Source organism: Pleurodeles waltl, chromosome 7 (genome assembly GCF_031143425.1).
Source record: "Pleurodeles waltl isolate 20211129_DDA chromosome 7, aPleWal1.hap1.20221129, whole genome shotgun sequence".
Classification (NCBI taxonomy): Eukaryota; Metazoa; Chordata; class Amphibia; order Caudata; family Salamandridae; genus Pleurodeles; species Pleurodeles waltl.
In genome coordinates, this window is record NC_090446.1 from 1,334,989,472 (window position 1) to 1,335,005,429 (window position 15,958).

A 15,958-nucleotide genomic window follows, 5' to 3' on the forward strand; every position below is an offset into this window, starting at 1 on the left:
GACATTGAAGAGGGTCGGGCTGAGGAACGAACCCTGGGGTACGCCGCAGATGATTTCGGTGGCCTTCGAGTGAAATAGGGGGAGGTGGACACTCGGGGTTCTGCCGGTGAGAAAGGAGGTGATTGTGGAGTCGGGTGGATTAGATTGTTGTGGGGTATACTGGATTGAGCTGGGGTAGATTAAAGTGGTTTGTAATGGGGTGAATTGGAGTGGCGTAGGGTGGACTGACTGGATTGGGGTAGATCGGTCTTGAGTTGGGTGGGACCTGGGGTAGGGAGGATTGGACTGGGGTGAGGTATTGGATTGTGGTAAACTGGACTGGGCTGAATTGGGATAGATTGGACTGGGCTCGATTGGGGTGGACTGAATTAGTGTGGTGTGGATTCAATTGTAGTGGAGTGCATTGTAGGAGAATGGAGTGGGGAGAATTGGGATGGACTGGGGTAGATTGGATTAAGGTGAGGTAAGGTGGTTTGGATTGAAGTGGGGCAGATTGTTTTAGGTTCGAGTGGGGCAGATTGCATTAGGGTGGACTGGAGTAGGGTGGATTGGGTTGGTGTGGGATGGGATGGGATGGATTGGAGCGGGCGAATTGGGATGGAGTGGGGTGAGGTGGATTGGACTGGGGTGAGTTAAATTGGATTGGAGTGGGGTGTATTGTTTTGGATTGGAATGGGGCAGATTGGAGTGGGACGGATTGGAGGCGGACACATTCTTTTGGATTGGAGTGTGGCAGACTGGAGTGGTGGGGATTGGAGTGGGTGGATTGTTTTGGATTGGGGCACACTGATGTGGGGCAGATTCGAGTGGAACACATTTTTTGGATTGAACTGGGGAGGATGGGAGTGTGGTGGATTGGAGTGAGGTGGATTTGAATGGGGCAAATTATTTTGACTGGAGTGAGGCAGATTGTTTTGGATTTGAGTGGGGCAGACTGTTTTTGATTAGAGTGGGTCACATTAGATTGGGGTGGGTTGAGAGGATTGGAGTGGATTGGATTGTGGTTTGGATTGGAGTGGGTGGACTGGTGTTGGATAAAATAGAGTGGATTGTGCTGGATTATAGTGTAGCGGATTGAAATGGGCGCATGATTATGTGTTAAAGCATCATTTCAGAAATTTCATATAATAAAGAAAGTTAGCTTTAAAAAATAAAACGCTGCAATTTTGTTTGTCCTGCTAGACACATTTTTGCCAGTCACAAGCCTTCTGTCTGAGGGGCACTAGGAGTTATAAAGAACAAAGTAGTACCACAATCATGTCGGGAGCAGCAGATGGGCATAATTAAATTGCATCAATCAGTACTTGGTCCCTGCTCCGCACAGAGGAGCGAAAATGATGCCAGGCCTATCTTGACGAATTACACAGCTGTAAAGAAGAGTCCCACGCAAACCATCAAAAGGTGAGCAACAGGCAGGCTCCAATCCCTTTACTGTAAACAATAGAGCCTCGCAAGCGAGATGCATGCTCTAGGGCATGCACTCGCAGGCTCGAACCTAAAGATTTACAATGGAACAACCAGCATGTACAGGGCACACTTTCTAACATAGACTGACTGATGGGCTAGTGGTGTACTGGTCAAAGGTCTCAGCCAGTAGAAACTAAGGAGACTCTACTGTCAGATGTTTTTTTTAAATTATTTTAGTTGGGGATTTTATAAACACTGCAAGACACAGATATCCTCAGAGCACCACTGATTTAGGTGCAGATGATCCTAAATAAATTGTGATCATATAACAAAGGCAAACAGATGTTAAAGCCTTTGCATGGAAAGTTGGTAGTTGGCCCAATAGGTGGTGGTGCTGGTTTTAGTGCAGGTGATGGCAACTGAGGGGGCTAGCCATATGATTGTTTGAATAGGTGAGTTTTTAGCAGTTTTCTGAAAATGCACAAGTGGAGTTCAAGTCTTCCATGCATTGGGAGAGAGTTTGATAGGGACGATCCTTGTGTGAAGAAACATAATAACAAACTTCCTGTATTTATGTGGTGGAATGGACACTAAGTTGTGGTTGGTAGATTGGAGGTTTTGGGGCGGGAAGTAGAGAAGGAACAGCTTTGACAAGTAGTTTGTTGACTTGATATGTAGCTTTTTGTAGAAGCATAGGAATTTAGGAAGTCAGCTTGTTCCTTCACTGGAAGCATGTGGTTGGCCTGTAGTGCAGGAGACATGATTAAAGTGATTCAAGGCCAACAGCAGAATAGCAGTGTGGTACTGGGGCCTTTAGTGCTTTGGTAAAGATTTTAGGCAGACCACTGTATAAGCTAATACAGTAGCCAATTCAATCAAATATCACCACTGCAAGATAACAATTTTCTGCGTGAAGTAGAGTGACTTTTAACCTACTTAGCCTGCTCTGTTTTAGCCCATTTATTTTATTATTTCTTTTAAGATGGCTGCCATTGCTTATAGTTGAAGAAATGTTTTGATTTGCGTTATCAGTGCCACTCTGTGAAGGCGTCGCTATCAGCATCATAATCAAGTGATATACGTAGGTATTCACATCATGTCCCCTTCTCACTTACGGGTGACAGGAACATAACGTACACTTGTTGGGGATTGTTTACATAATTGCCACTACAAGTATGCCTTCTTATCTATTATTTTGGAACATACCTTAGTCGGGGTCCTACATGGTCTGTATAAATACACTTTACACAGACAAGGTTATCAGAGGGATTCCTATCAGATGCCATCGATGCCATCTATGCTGCACGTCACCTTGCTGCAAAATTCAGCCTTCGTGTCACCACAGAGTCTGACCTAGAGACCTCATTCCAAGGGAACGAGGGCTGGGGGCGCTTCTCATGGACGTGGTACTGGCAGATTAGGCTTATCACATCTAGCTCTGCAGTATTAAGCCTTCATGTCACCATGAAGTCTGACCTAGAGGCCTCATTTCAAGGTAACAAGGGTTGGAGGGCGCTTCTCATGGACATGGTACTGGCAGATTAGGTTTATCACACATCATTAGGTTAGAGATTCACATCTCATGTTATTATAAGATGGTGGGGGTCTTTGTATTCACCACTCTCATCTTTACAATTATGCTTCTCTTATTATTCATTATCCTAATCATTGCAGTTCATACATTTTACAGTAGATTGCAGGCATTTCAATAAATATATTGTAAACTTTCCTGCACCTCCTTCATTGCCTGTGTATGACTGAGACTTGTTGCTAATATGAGAAGCGGGTAATCTCCATTCCACCACGACTCCTCTGAGATGTCGCACTCTATAGAGTCCATGTGTAAAGGCAGCCAGAAATCACCTTTTACTGTTTGAATTTTTGGTGAGGTTTGTGAGCAGGGTGGGTTGGGCCAACAATTGCGACTTGTTGTAGGATTGGCCTAGACGCCTACAAATAAAAGTGCTGTCTCCCCTAAACCAGCAGTCTTGCCTAGGAGCGAGAGTCTAACTACAAGGCTAGTGTGGCAGACCTGGATATAAAAAAAGGCCTAGTTTCATCTGAGGAGTGCGTTGAAGTGTATCTGTGGTCAACAATATTGAAAGCCACACAGAGGTGCATACTGATTATGGAATATGATATTCCATGGTCTAGTGAAGGGAGAATGTCTTCCCTGCTGCTTAGGAGGGTAGATTAGGTGTGCCTCTAAGATCTGAGGCCAGATTGAAAGGCTGCCCTAGGTGCATCCCCCAAATAAATAGAGTCGGGGAACTGTGAGTTTGGCAGCTAAACTATCTTCTCTACTGCGTCCACTAAACTAAATTAGACACTTGTACATCTAATACCAATGAGACAGCACCAACATAGTAGTGAGACAGATAGAAATAGTTAATGACACTTTAGTAATGACTGAAGGGAGATGACCTGAAGCATCCAACAGATGAAGGGGGCTGGCCCAAAGCCCCATCTGTATATTTTTTTTAATTTATGTTTATTGGAAAGGTTTTTAGCAACTGAAATGCTTAAAGCATATGGGTGAGGAAATTCACATCTCTTCCCTAATGGACAAAATAGTTATCATAGGCAATTTTTAAAAAGGAGAATGATTGCATTGACTCAACATCATCTCCTACGCCAACTACACCGAGCTCATCCTCTCGCTGTCAGAAGACCCCTCCACCACCAGACCCAACTTCCACAGATGTATGCTGAACATCTTCGACTTGATGGAGGACAACTGTCTCAAGCTCAACAAGGTCAAGATAGAAGACCAAAACTTTGGGAACAACACCCCACCATGGAACAACACTTGGTGGCCTGCTGAATTCAGCCCTTGCCCGCCCCGACAGACCATGCCAAAAACCTCAACATCATCTTGGACAGCAAGTTATCTATGCAGAAACAGGTAAACACAGTCTCCTCCACCAGCTTCCACACCCTACGCATGCTTTGTAAGCTCTTCAGGTGGCTATCAATCGACACCAGAAGGACCGTTACTCATGCCCTTGTCACCAACAGGCTGGACTATGGTAAGACTATATGCAGCAAGCACTGCATGACTATGGAAGAGACTACAGACAATACAAAACTCAGCTGCAAGACTCATCATTGATCTCCCCAGATGAACTCACATCACCCCACACCTCAAGAAGCTACACTGGCTTCTGATCCAGAAGAGATGCCAGTTCAAGATGCTGACCCACACATACAAAGGCCTGCACAACAAAGGACCAGCATACATCAACAAACGAATGATCTTCCACCAACTGACCAGACACCTGAGATCTACCTCCCTTTTCCTCGCAACTGCCCCCAACACCAAACACCCCCACACTAAGTCTGCCGTTCCAACAGGGGAGGATGCTCCTTCTCTCACCTGGCAGACAAAGCCTGGAATAACCTTTTCCTGCAACTCATGAAAGCTGCTTAGCTCTGGGAATTCGAAAAAGGACTCAAGGCATGGCTGTTCAAATGAACAGAGCACTCTGAAGCAGCTAGCAAGTCCAGCACTTTGAGACCTTCATGGGTGATTTGCAGCATTGTACAAATCCTGATTGATTGACTGATTTAAAGAAAGACCATTCAATTTGAAGGGGAGTTAAAAGATGGTATTCACATTAAAGAGAGCCTAGAGACTGATGTTTGCCTTTAGAGCAGTTGGAGTACCTATTTTTAGGAAAAACTGAGGTGTGACCTTTTAGATTCCATTCAGACAAAAAAAAGAGATTGAAAGGGGGAACATTATTCATAGAAAAAACAATGAGTCCTAAATAGAATAAAGAGAATGGATGTAGCAATTGAAGAGAAGGGAGAATGCAGAGGCCTGACCATGAGGAGTCTGGGAGGGGGGTATCTCACTCGCCCCTTAGTATACAGGGAGTGCAGAATTATTAGGCAAGTTGTATTTTTGAGGATTAATTTTATAATTGAACAACAACCATGTTCTCAATGAACCCAAAAAACTCATTAATATCAAAGCTGAATATTTTTGGAAGTAGTTTTTAGTTTGTTTTTAGTTTTAGCTATGTTAGGGGGATATCTGTGTGTGCAGGTGACTATTACTGTGCATAATTATTAGGCAACTTAACAAAAAAAAATATATACCCATTTCAATTATTTATTATTACCAGTGAAACCAATATAACATCTCAACATTCACAAATATACATTTCTGACATTCAAAAACAAAACAAAAACAAATCAGTGACCAATATAGCCACCTTTCTTTGCAAGGACACTCAAAAGCCTGCCATCCATGGATTCTGTCAGTGTTTTGATCTGTTCACCATCAACATTGCGTGCAGCAGCAACCACAGCCTCCCAGACACTGTTCAGAGAGGTGTACCGTTTTCCCTCCTTGTAAATCTCACATTTGATGATGGACCACAGGTTCTCAATGGGGTTCAGATCAGGTGAACAAGGAGGCCATGTCATTAGATTTCCTTCTTTTGTACCCTTTCTTGCCAGCCACGCTGTGGAGTACTTGGACGCGTGTGATGGAGCATTGTCCTGCATGAAAATCATGTTTTTCTTGAAGGATGCAGACTTCTTCCTGTACCACTGCTTGAAGAAGGTGTCTTCCAGGAACTGGCAGTAGGACTGGGAGTTGAGCTTGACTCCATCCTCAACCCGAAAAGGCCCCACAAGCTCATCTTTGCTGATACCAGCCCAAACCAGTACTCCACCTCCACCTTGCTGGCGTCTGAGTCGGACTGGAGCTCTCTGCCCTTTACCAATCCAGCCATGGGCCCATCCATCTGGCCCATCAAGACTCACTCTCATTTCATCAGTCCATAAAACCTTAGAAAAATCAGTCTTGAGATATTTCTTGGCCCAGTCTTGACGTTTCAGCTTGTGTGTCTTGTTCAGTGGTGGTCGTCTTTCAGCCTTTCTTACCTTGGCCATGTCTCTGAGTATTGCACACCTTGTGCTTTTGGGCACTCCAGTGATGTTGCAGCTCTGAAATATGGCCAAACTGGTGGCAAGTGGCATCGTGGCAGCTGCACGCTTGACTTTTCTCAGTTCATGGGCAGTTATTTTGCGCCTTGGTTTTTCCACACGCTTCTTGCGACCCTGTTGACTATTTTGAATGAAACGCTTGATTGTTCGATGATCACGCTTCAGAAGCTTTGCAATTTTAAGAGTGCTGCATCCCTCTGCAAGATATCTCACTATTTTTGACTTTTCTGAGCCTGTCAAGTCCTTCTTTTGACCCATTTTGCCAAAGGAAAGGAAGTTGCCTAATAATTATGCACACCTGATATAGGGTGTTGATGTCATTAGACCACACCCCTTCTCATTACTACTTAATTGGTAGTAGGCTTTCGAGCCTATACAGCTTGGAGTAAGACAACATGCATAAAGAGGATGATGTGGTCAAAATACTCATTTGCCTAATAATTCTGCACTCTCTGTATCTGTCATTCTTTAAGCAATAAAGGCAGATGTATGCCCTGCTATCTCTATGTACCTTCTATCCACCCCTTTTCAGATGTCAGCCCTTATATTTCTGTCCTACTCAAGGTCTGAGAAATCATGTTAATAAGGCATACACCTTTCAGTATCGCACAAATACCAACTCTTCCAATATTCATCTCGTATTGGAATGAGGCACAGAAGGTAAAATGACTGTGAGTGAATTGTTTCAATATTATCTGATTGGCCCTGGTACCCAGCAGCCCTTTCACTATCCTTTCCTAACTGACTTAAATTCCTATCAAGCCCTGATTATGTTGGCTGTCTCCTCAACCCCTTGATATCTCTTCCAACCTTACCCTCGGATTTCAGAGTCTACTTCTCAGGACTGTGCCTAGGCATAATTCACTTTACAGTGTGCAATTATGACCAATGGCACCAGTGTAGTATAAATAATTCCTAAGCATCTACAACTATGTCACTTTGTAACTTTGGCGTAAATGTAATGATACAGCACACTTTCCACACCTAAGGGGCTAACCCATCTGCTGGAAGTCCACGATTTCTTAATCATTCCTAGTTTTGTACTTCCTCTTGGGCCCGCGTTTTCCTCACTCCTCTGATTTCTAACTCGCCATCATCCCCAGATTTCTCTTTCCAATTGACCCTCTGTTCAGACTCTCCTTCCAAAGGCCCCATGTGCCAAGAACTCATTTTCAGTGTACGTGTAACAGCAACTGGCCTAATATAAACAGAACTAGGGTTATGTACAATTTTGCCCCACCTTAAAATTTTAGGATGCAACGCTTGCTTGCTCTGCCCTCAAAAGTGGGTGTTATTACCTTTGTTGACTCCGCCGAGTCTGACTCTCCGGGAGATGTCCAATTCACCAAGGTTCCTGCCCCAATTTCTGCCAGGAGCCTGGCCTCTTCTGGAAGCAGTTGTAAGGGAAGCCCCAGTCTCACATTCTGCCGTGGCTTTCGGGCTAGAGAGCCTACTAAATTGCCAGCCAGGCCATGGCGTTCTCGGATGTCTCTGGCATCGTCGGCATTCCAAACAAGAGCCTTCCCATCCAGCACAGAAATACGGATCATAGCTGTCTGGGAATAAAAATTAACAATTGTTATGTATTTATGGATTTATTTAGCATCACATACACCTAGAATTCTTGACAATCCAGGATAAAACATCACATCCAACTAGAGAAGACAAAGAATATGATTGAACTGAGTAAATATCAGATTTTTATCAGTCTCCAAAACTTAATGCATGTCTTCCTGGTTTTTAAAGGGTGAAGAAGAGAGTTCCATAGTTTGGCCACAACTTTTTAAAATGTTCTCTCACCAGAGTGGGGAAATTTAGACTTTGTCAAAAATATCAAAGTCGTAGAACATATAAAACAGCCAAGGAAACCCCAGCAGAACTTGGGGCCAGAATCTCTGAGTGCTGATAAACAATACTGAAGAGCTCTTAATATATACACCTTTGCATTTACAAAGCCAGAAGTTCAAATAGCTCGGAAAGAGTTACAATACAAAGGACAATTCGAATAGTATTAGGAAGAGTGAATTTTCAAAATGCCAAACTTTCAGTTGGTACAGTCATCATAGTGAAATAACTCTGTAACACTTTCAGTGCTGCTATAAAATTAAACATACATGTAAATTTGGTTTAAGCCGAACACAAGGAAGAGGTTATAGAAATATTGCAAATATAAAGTAGGGTGCCTCTCAACGATGGGAGTATGGGAATTCTGTAGTATTACGAAAGAACCACCAGGCCTCCTTCAAAGCTGACAACATGCATAGGTGAAGCTGACAGAGGGGGAGTTCCATTCCATTGACTGCTCAATGATGATGCGCAGTGTTTCAAACTGCTCTGTGCAGGATCTATCTTTGTGGAAGCCAGCTTGCGGACTATCAAATGAGCATCGACTTGTTCCTTCATTCTATTTGGATGACTCTGCTGAACACTTTGCCTGGGACTGACAGAAATATTATCCCTCTGTAGTTTGCGGCAGTAACTCATGTTACCTTACTAGGGGTTCTTTATGAGATATCCCTTCTTCCAGTCTGACGGCACCTTTTTCTCTTCCCTGATCCCGCCAAACATGGGGTAAAGTATTTTGCCTGATTTTCCAATGTCTGCCTTCAGTGCCTCTGCAGGAATATTATCCTCCCATTGCTCAGACGGTTGATGGTGCGCCCCTATTCCTTACTTGATTGTTCTGCTGCAGTCAATTGGCAAGTCCATGTCAGCTGGCTGTATGTCTAGAGACTGCAGCACGGGTTGGTTCAGCAGTTCTTCAATGTGCTCCACTCATCTTGGTTGTTGGCCTTCTTTACCCATGACTGCCTTCCCAGGTACTGCGACACACCTTTCTGGGTCATGGATGAGGGGACTGAGAGTAAAGAGATTACCAGTAAGGAATCAGAGCATTACCTCTATGTCCTCCTTTGTTCTTGACCCAGTCATTACGTATGAGGTATACCAAAGCACAAAGCCTTTGGTGATTCCCAACACAAGGTAGAGTACACATGACGTTTATTGCAACACCTCAGTGATTTATTGTACAAAAAACTGTGAAAGTTCCTAGGAATCAACTGTCTGTAAAAACCCCCTACAAAAATTATTTTGCAAGTTTTGACCAATCTGTAGTCTGTGATGCGTCGCAAACGTGTGCTCAAATGCCATGTTCATGAAGCAACAATGCCTCTTGTTGACCGCCCCTTTACACCAACAGGAGGCACTTGGTTCGTATTGGAAAAAGCCAAAATAATTATCTCCTCTATCCAATGGCTAAATGTAATTCTGGAAGCGTTCACACCTTGACCAGCAAGGCTAAAATTCACAAGCAGAGAGTCTGATTTCCTGAACTCCTTAGAACTCGTAATATAAATTGACAGTCCTCTATTGACAGCCAAACAATTCAACATGTGTTCTTCATCAGAAGAAGGAAAAGGAAAGAAGACTAGAAGAATTAGTTCTTGCGAGGAATGAAACTTAGAAGAGACTCTACAGAGGAACGAACAATCCGACTTTAAGACTAGAGCATCTAGAGGACAGATGTGATCAACACCAAAAAGAAAAATTTATGGATGAGAAACTGAAGTTCTACTGTGTTTAAGTACTCAAAAGGAGGATTTTGTGAAGCTTTTAAGACCACTGGCAGACCCAATGGTGGTACAGAAGGACAAGAAAGAGGACCAGACATAGGAAAATTCTTGTAAATTCTACAGACAAGAGGTTTCACTCCCTTTAATAAAATGGTTTGATAGCTGTCCATTGAACCCTAATAGTAGCCAAGGATAAATTATTCCCAAAACCCTCTAGGTGAAACTGAAGAATGTCTGAAGCAGAACATGACAAAGAAGACAGACTGTGTGAGCACCACCAAGTGTCAAATGTGCTCCAATGTCTAGAATAGGATTTAGGGGTAGGGGAGCTCCCTGACGCTTAAACCAGATCCATAATTTTTGGTGGTAAACTGTGCTTTGCCAGACCTAACCGCCCACCCTCCAGACTGACAGGGTGAGACGCACAGGAAGTTGAGGACTGTATGACCTCGGTGGGGTGGGTGGGCCAATGCGGAAGAACCCACAGGCCAGCTGCCTGAGAAGAGGGAACTAAATTCTCCCAGGTCAAAATGGGAGAACTACAACAACTTGAGCCTTCTCCCGCTACATTCTCAATAATAATTTGTGAATCAGCAGGAATGGAGGAAAGGTAAACAGAAGCTTTTTCGGCAACTTCAGGGAGAATGCATCAACTCTCCATGCCCCGTGTTCTGGATATCTTGAGCAAAACCTTGGGAGAAAAGAATATGTCCTGGAAGCAAACAGATCCAGATACAAGGTTCTGAATCTTCTAAAAATCCCTCTAAATGTTCTCTTGAACAACATCAGGTTCTGTGTAGATGGAAAACTCTGACTCAAGTGGTCCTTATCTATATAGTGCAGACCCTCGATGTGCCTTGCTGCAATCGACAGAAAGTGCTTCTCGGACCAAGATGCTACAGAGCATGCAATTCTGTTGAGGACAAGAGGATGAGTGCTGCTTTGGTGGTTGATATAGGCTATAGTCATCATTTTATTTTGATCTTATCAACGTATTTCATAGGGGAAGCTGAGACCCAAAATGACAAAGGCCTTTCCACTGCTGCGAACTCCCTCCAATTTGAAGACCTTGAGTCTTCCACCCAGCTCTATTTTGCTTGAACTGAGTGAGAACCCAGAGTTGCAGCTCATTCCAAGGCACTAGCATCTGCAGTCAAAACCTGGGGAAGGGGGGGAGAGGGGCGGGAGTTCATTCTGGATGCATCAGTGTGTCTAATCACCACTGAGGCTCCTTCCTGATATCTGATGTGAGTGGACACTTGCTGCTACATTTTCTTTGTCTGTAGACTCCACACCAGAGGAGATGCCACAACACTGGTCTTTCATGAAGCCTCACCCAAGGAACAGTGAATACGCTGCTGTCATGAGACCTTGCAGCTTCATCCATTTGGACAGTGAAGCTTTCTCCAGCGACAGAAAGGAGGTTACCAAATTCTGAATGTGAAGAATCCTTTCCTGTGGGAAAAACTCTGTCTTGGCAAGCACTCAATAGTGCCCCCTATGAATACAAGTTACTTCGTAGGCTATAACTGACATTTCAGTATACTGAGCAATAACCCATGCTGGTTTAGAAAAGTTATGGTCTCCAATATATGTTGATGCAACATCTGTTTTGATGGTGCCTGAGCCAACCAATCGTCCAAGCAAGGAAAAATAGAAATTCCATGAAAATGAAGACATGCCACAATAGGAGCCACTACTTTGGTGAACACCCTTGACGAAGATCGTAGACCAAACTTCAGGACTCTGTATGGCCATTGTCACACTTTAACGCAAACCTCAGATACATCTGATGAGACTTCAGTAAGGGCATGTGCAGGTATGCATCCATGAAATCGAAGTTTGCTAAGAGGAAATCTTTATTTATCAATGGAATGATTGTCTGCACAGTCTCCATTTTGAAAGGAAGCTTCAACACAAACGTGTTCAATGTTTTGAGGTCTATCACTATCCAAATCGTCCTGTCATTTTTGGCACCAGAAAAACAATCATATAGACTTCTAGGCCTTTGTCTGATTTAAACATTCGAACACTTGCCATTTTCGTTAAGTAGAGATTGAATTCCCTCTAACAAGGATTTCTTTTTTTCCAGAGCACTTGGCTATGGGGTACAAATGATACCTGATGGGTGTGGAGGTGTTCTGAACTCTATCTTGTAATCCCTGTGGATGTTTAACACCCATAGATCTGTGGTGGGTTTTTTTTTCTGCATGTACAGGAAGTAATGGATCTTGCCACCAAACGCTAAACTGAGCCCATTTACTTCCAGCAACAGAGCATAATCAGGAACACTGATTTTGACTTGAAGACTCCTGGTTGTTCTGATATTTGGAAGGAAAATTCTGCCCTGAAATTTAGGACCTCTCTCTAAGCTCAGTTGTCTTCAGGGTGGTTGTCTAAATGATTTACTCTTCAACAGAAATTTAAATTTAGGCTTAAGGTATGAATACAAATGTTTCCTTTACTTACAGATTTGATTAAGCCTGTCTTCTAACTCTACCCCAAAACGACAGGAGCCCTGATAAGGCATATGCAAAACTGCAGAAGTCTGCATCATGTCAGTATTCCAATTATTCAAACCAGGGACCAGATGTATCAAAACATTTTTGCGATGGCAAACGGCCCAATAAGCTGTTTGCCATCGCAAAAATGAATTTTGGTATGTATCAAATCCAATATGTGATTCAGTAACTTGTTACCGAATCGCAAATTGGATTTGTGACTACATACTGATTCAGTATTAGGAAGGGACGTCCCTTTCTAATACTGAATTGCAGAGGTATGTATAGTTGTTTTGTGACCATGAATGCAGTCACAAAACAATCGAAGTTACCACCAATTTCAAATTGGTGGTAACCCATTTGCAAAGGGGAAGGGGACCCCAAGGGACCCCTTCCTCTTTGTGAATGCATGCGAAAACATTTTTTAAGAGAAGTTAGTGGTCCAACGGACCACTGCCTACTCTTAACAATTGAAAAGAAAACTTTTCACTTTTCTTTTTTAAAAGCATCCCGTTTTCCTTTAAGGAAAACGGGTTACATTTAAAAAAATGAAAAAAAGAAAAACAAAAGATTGCTTTATTTAAAAGCAATCACAGACATGGTGGTCTGCTGAGTCCAGCAGGCCACCATCCCTGTGATTGTAGCCATTCGCAATGGCTCGTAAATTGCAACCTTCCTCATGAATATTAATGGGGTAGGTCCATTTACGAGCCCTTGCGAATCGCTATATGAAACTACTGGAGTTTCATACATTCCAATAGTGATTACTTAATTGCAATTCACAAAAAGTTCACAATTTGGTAATCGCTATTAGTAATAATGATACATCTGGCCCTAAGTTCTTTCAGGCTGCCACCAAAGCCCCAGATGCAAATTACAGCACTCCAACTGCACCAAATGAGATTTCCGACAGCACCTCCACTTCCTTCTCTATCTAGTCCAGCAAATTATGACACTGAATTCCATCCTGCATGCCTCTAAATAATTCTTTAAAATCTGACAACAATGACTGGGCCGTATGAGCCCCATAAATTGCAGAATGAAGGGCCAAATGCACTATAGAGTAAACATTTTTTAATGCTGCATCCATTTTTTTGTCAGCAGGTACTCTCAGAATGTTCTCTCTTTCCATAGAAGGTCTCCCTACCACACTGGTGACAACTAAATTAGAATGTACAGAATCTGGCAACTTGTCGTAAATACTATCCAAATAATTTTTGCCATGAACCTAGGGAGATTCTTTCTAGCTAGGTCGTTCCACTCATTTAGCACAACATCCAACAAATATTAAGACTATGTGGTTTCTTGAACTGTTGTAAAATAGGTTCTGATGAAGAACCTACTGGTTCCTCAGATGGAAGCACCAAATGTCCTTTAATGTTAGCCAATAACTCAAGAAGCAGCTCTCTAGATACATATGTCCCTTTGCGTTCAGAGGGAGACAGAGATGAATCATCTGTCCTGAGAGGTCTGAATAAATGCTTTCCTGAGCTGCTTCAGAAAAACTGATTTTCTTCTTCTTTAGTAAACCCAATGTCTCCAAAATAATTTGCTTTAAATGTCCAATGTTTACCCACTGTATTCAAAAACTACAAGAAGAGACCATAATGTGGCCTTCAAATCCTGTATGCTCCAGAAATTAACTAACCGAATAAAAAAAAAAAGATTGTAATACGTACTCACAGACTGCCACCCAACGCTGTTGAAAGTAACAGAATGTCCTTCACCATCCAGGAATGCTACTCCACTAATAAGATTGTGCAGTACTTCCTGAGAACATGGCCATGCCCCCTTTCCATAGCCTATGCACTAGAATCAGATAGAGAACGTTTGCTCAGTCAAGGCGCCTGCATGGAAAGCTGAACACATACCCTCTTCAGTGTGCCAGCTTGTCGATCTTCTTAAACAATAACAAGTCATCCAATCAGCGTCGGATTAGCAGGGCGGGCAATCGTCATTGCCCAAGGGGCCTGAGGCAAAGGTCAGCTGGTGGGCAATTTTTAGGGTTGAGTGCAAAAGCGCTTCGTCCCTGTTGTAATCACTCTTTGGACTTTTAACCACACCTGTCACTTTAATTGGTTTGTGGGCTTGCCTTTTAGAATCTGCTTGCTTTCATTAGTGAAAGGCATGCAAACGTCATGCCTTTTCCGGTGTCGAGCCCTCCTCAAGCGCACCAGCCAACTACTGAAAACATACAAGGCTCCATGTTTTCAGCTTGGTTTCTGCACTGCTTTATCTTTTTATTGATTGTGTCTCTTTCCTCATAGGTAATGACTGGGTTGTAGACGAATCGGGGCGTAGAGGTAATGTTGTTTTCTTTTAGCATAGTGTTTCAAAAAAATTAAACACTCCCAGCATTTTATTATGTCATGTTTTACTAGACATCTTCACCTGCTGCTGCAAGGTAATCACACCCCACGTACTCTGACTGTTATGGGCATAGTTATTTTTTATCATAAAAATTTGTTTTCAGTGCCATGTTAATATCGAGACTTCTTACGTTTCCAGCCTCAATTATGCATCTGTTCAAAACTCTCAGTGCCAGCGTTGAAGACTTTTCCATTAACCAGATGTACCAGGCCATTACGCATTCATACCATCTAGGGCAGTGGTCTTCCAACGTTGTAATGCCACATCGTCATTGTAAAAAACAAAATAAAATCATAGAGTTTCCGCTCCCAGAAGTTTTCACAATTATTCTACTAAATTGGATTTTTTTTTACATATGTCTATATATATTTGAATACTGCAGTTAAGTTCAGTTCCCCACTTTTTAAAAAAAAACTTTTAAAAATGCAATCGAATACATGATTGCCAAACATACTATTCTGATCGAAGCACTGTAATTAGCATGATGCTTCTTTTGGCCACAACCTTACATCCTTGGTCAGTGAAGCCCCCCCGCCTTCACCCATGGGAGTCCACCACCCAGTCTGAAGACCACTGGGCTAGATGAAAAGAACTTTAAAACCTAAAACGTAGAAGGAAGACAACAATTTGGTAACACTCGTAGTCTGCAGGATGCTATAGCTGAGAGCACTTACACACAGAGGGTTTAAAGGGAATAAAATGTAACTTTTACACACATCACCACTATTTAACATAAATTACTTCCTAAAAGCTGCCTGCTACTTACACTGACCTTACATAAATTGATTCTCACGTGTGCTGTCCGTGGCTGATTTTTTAACGGATGTTGTGGTCCCTGATATTAACACTTCCGGGTCACATAACTACCAACCAGGTGTTTCGTGGGTTGGAGCTCTCCGCTAATTTGTCGTGTGCGCATGCGTATCAATGTACGCATGCGTACTAGGTATTTTGTCATTATGCTTGGGTTTACAAGCGCCCTGCAATGTTTCCTTATTGTCATGGGTTGGAGGGCTGTCGGAAGCTGCAGTGGGCCTTCATCCCTGCTAAGCATCCGTAGGGGATGTGCAGAGTCGCAGACGGTTAGAAGGTGGCCCCGGTGACAGGCATTTGCTCTACAGTACCCGTGACTGCTTCTGTGCGAGGCTT

General features: G+C 42.9%; 1 protein-coding gene across 3 annotated transcripts in view; it reads right to left on the reverse strand.

Annotated features, from left to right (window-relative positions):
• TSEN34 (tRNA splicing endonuclease subunit 34) overlaps nt 1-15,700 on the reverse strand; it is a 120,185-nt gene extending 104,485 nt beyond the window's left edge. Inside the window, exons 1-2 of one of the 3 annotated variants that reach the window (XM_069200681.1) lie at nt 15,582-15,700; nt 7,665-7,922 (exon numbers count right to left, since the gene is read on the reverse strand). In XM_069200681.1, coding sequence (XP_069056782.1) covers nt 7,665-7,916 — 252 coding nt within the window. In that variant the 5' untranslated portion in view covers nt 7,917-7,922; nt 15,582-15,700. The remainder of the gene's footprint in view (nt 1-7,664; nt 7,923-15,581) is intronic. The other 2 variants (XM_069200682.1, XM_069200683.1) reach the window with 2 other exon arrangements.
• Nucleotides 15,701-15,958: the final 258 nt, after the last annotated feature.